The 1,727-nt window shown below is 39.4% G+C and overlaps 1 protein-coding gene across 1 annotated transcript; it reads right to left on the bottom strand.

Moving 5' to 3' along the window:
- Positions 1 to 9: 9 nt before the first annotated feature.
- On the bottom strand, positions 10 to 1,723 carry LOC108356340 (glycine-rich cell wall structural protein 1.0-like; the record flags this gene model as incomplete). Its single annotated transcript, XM_017607457.1, has 3 exons — positions 10 to 424; positions 1,195 to 1,467; positions 1,539 to 1,723. Coding segments are annotated over 3 exons (504 nt in total), but the record flags the coding sequence as incomplete, so codon positions are not given.
- Positions 1,724 to 1,727: the final 4 nt, after the last annotated feature.

Raw genomic sequence — 1,727 nt, 5'->3', positions numbered from 1 at the left:
AGTTGTCTGTAAACTTGTCATTTTCCTAATTCACTTTGTTATTTTTTTTTTTTTTTTTGTAATATTTAGAATTTTTATTTTACACTTGATTGGTAATATTTGCGACGTAATGTCGGCATACTATGGTGCTGCTTATAAACTAGCTTTTTGTTTTAAGTTATTATAAAATTGCAATAGTTTGTTTGATTTCGCATTAATAACTAAATTATGTGTGGTTTGCTTTTGAACTTTGCGCATCAAAGTTTTCGCATTCGGACGTTTCGTTATGCTTCGTTATAATTTCGTTATCATAACAGAAACACACACACACATTCCACACTGTCTACTCAAGATTAACGCATTGGTGTACTCGCATTAATTTAAGTTGTTACAAGTTTTTCAAAAGCGTTGTTGATTGGGCATCATATTTTGACGAGGGCCATTGCTGTATGTGAGAGAAATTATAAAATATATTTTAAAAAGATTTGATAATGCATCGAAGCAAATTAAGTACATATTAAACCTAGGGTACGCATTAATTCTTTTATATACACATTCAAATGTAAACTGGGGCCGCAATTTGTGTCTGTACGATTTTACTTAAGTTCCAATTCCCCAAAATCACTACACGTTTCCACGACAGGTTGGGCTCCGTAAGCGGATCCCCCAGAGTATAACGCGCCTAGAGTTTCACTCCATCAGTTACCACAAATACTATTTGTTAATTTTCTGCTGTTACAACAACAACCACCACTAACGTCAAGTTGGTGCTTTCCCTACATCAAGTCTACAAAACCATTAGTTATTAAAGGAGCTAAAAATTAAAAGCTGTTAACGACCCCACGTTTTTCAGTCCAACGACTGTCGGGTTTACATAACCGCATTAACACAGATTTACATCTGGCCATGGGCATAGACTGCCACGCCAGTAGCAATATCCAAACTGATTATGGAATTTATGCTGTTACCAGAATCGCTACTTTGATTTGACATTTTGGGCTTAAATAATCAATTCTGCGGCTTAGTTGCAAATAAATTAACAACGTATTTGTCAATGTTATTGTGGCTTATTAAAATTTAATTTTTTTATTGAGCTTTTTCAATTTTTCCTAATAAACAATCGTAGTGCAAAGCTCAAAAAAAAATATAAAAATATAAAAAAATTAACAACAGTTTAACTAATAAAACGCCATCAGATTCTAACATTAAACTTACCGCTGCATTCCGCCACCTCGGCCACCACGTCCACCGGCCCCACCTCCGCGACCTCCGCCACGGCCACCACCACCTTGTGTGCCAAGAGGTGGGAAATTACTGTTGTAATTGGTTGGCGCAGAAAAACCTTCATTACCGCTTCCACCCATGCCCCCACCACCACCACCACCACGTCTAAATCCGCCGCGTCCACCTGCATTTGGTGGTCCACCAGGGCGATTGTTGCCAAAGCCGCCTTGAAATCCGCCCTGCGCCGGCATATTATTTCCAGGTCTACTCAAAATCAGAAAGTTTTAAATTTATACATAGCTGTTTTCCAGGAACCCTAAAAGTTCGATACTAACATATTTGGGCCGTTGTTGTTCCTCCTACTGAAGAGGCTTTCAATGTTGTTTTGTGGAACGCCATTGTTTTGCATTCCCCCTCCGCCAAAGGCGCCTCCAGGGTTTCCACCGCCAAATCTTTGTCCACCACCGCGTCCGCCTGTAGGCAACGCAAAACCTCGTCTATCCTGGCCTCCAGCGCCCTTATTA

Source organism: Rhagoletis zephyria, unplaced genomic scaffold (assembly GCF_001687245.7).
Source record: "Rhagoletis zephyria isolate East Lansing unplaced genomic scaffold, Rhagoletis_zephyria_1.1 Rzeph_scaffold_57504, whole genome shotgun sequence".
Taxonomy (NCBI): Eukaryota; Metazoa; Arthropoda; class Insecta; order Diptera; family Tephritidae; genus Rhagoletis; species Rhagoletis zephyria.
This window is presented reverse-complemented; position numbering and strand designations above follow the sequence as displayed.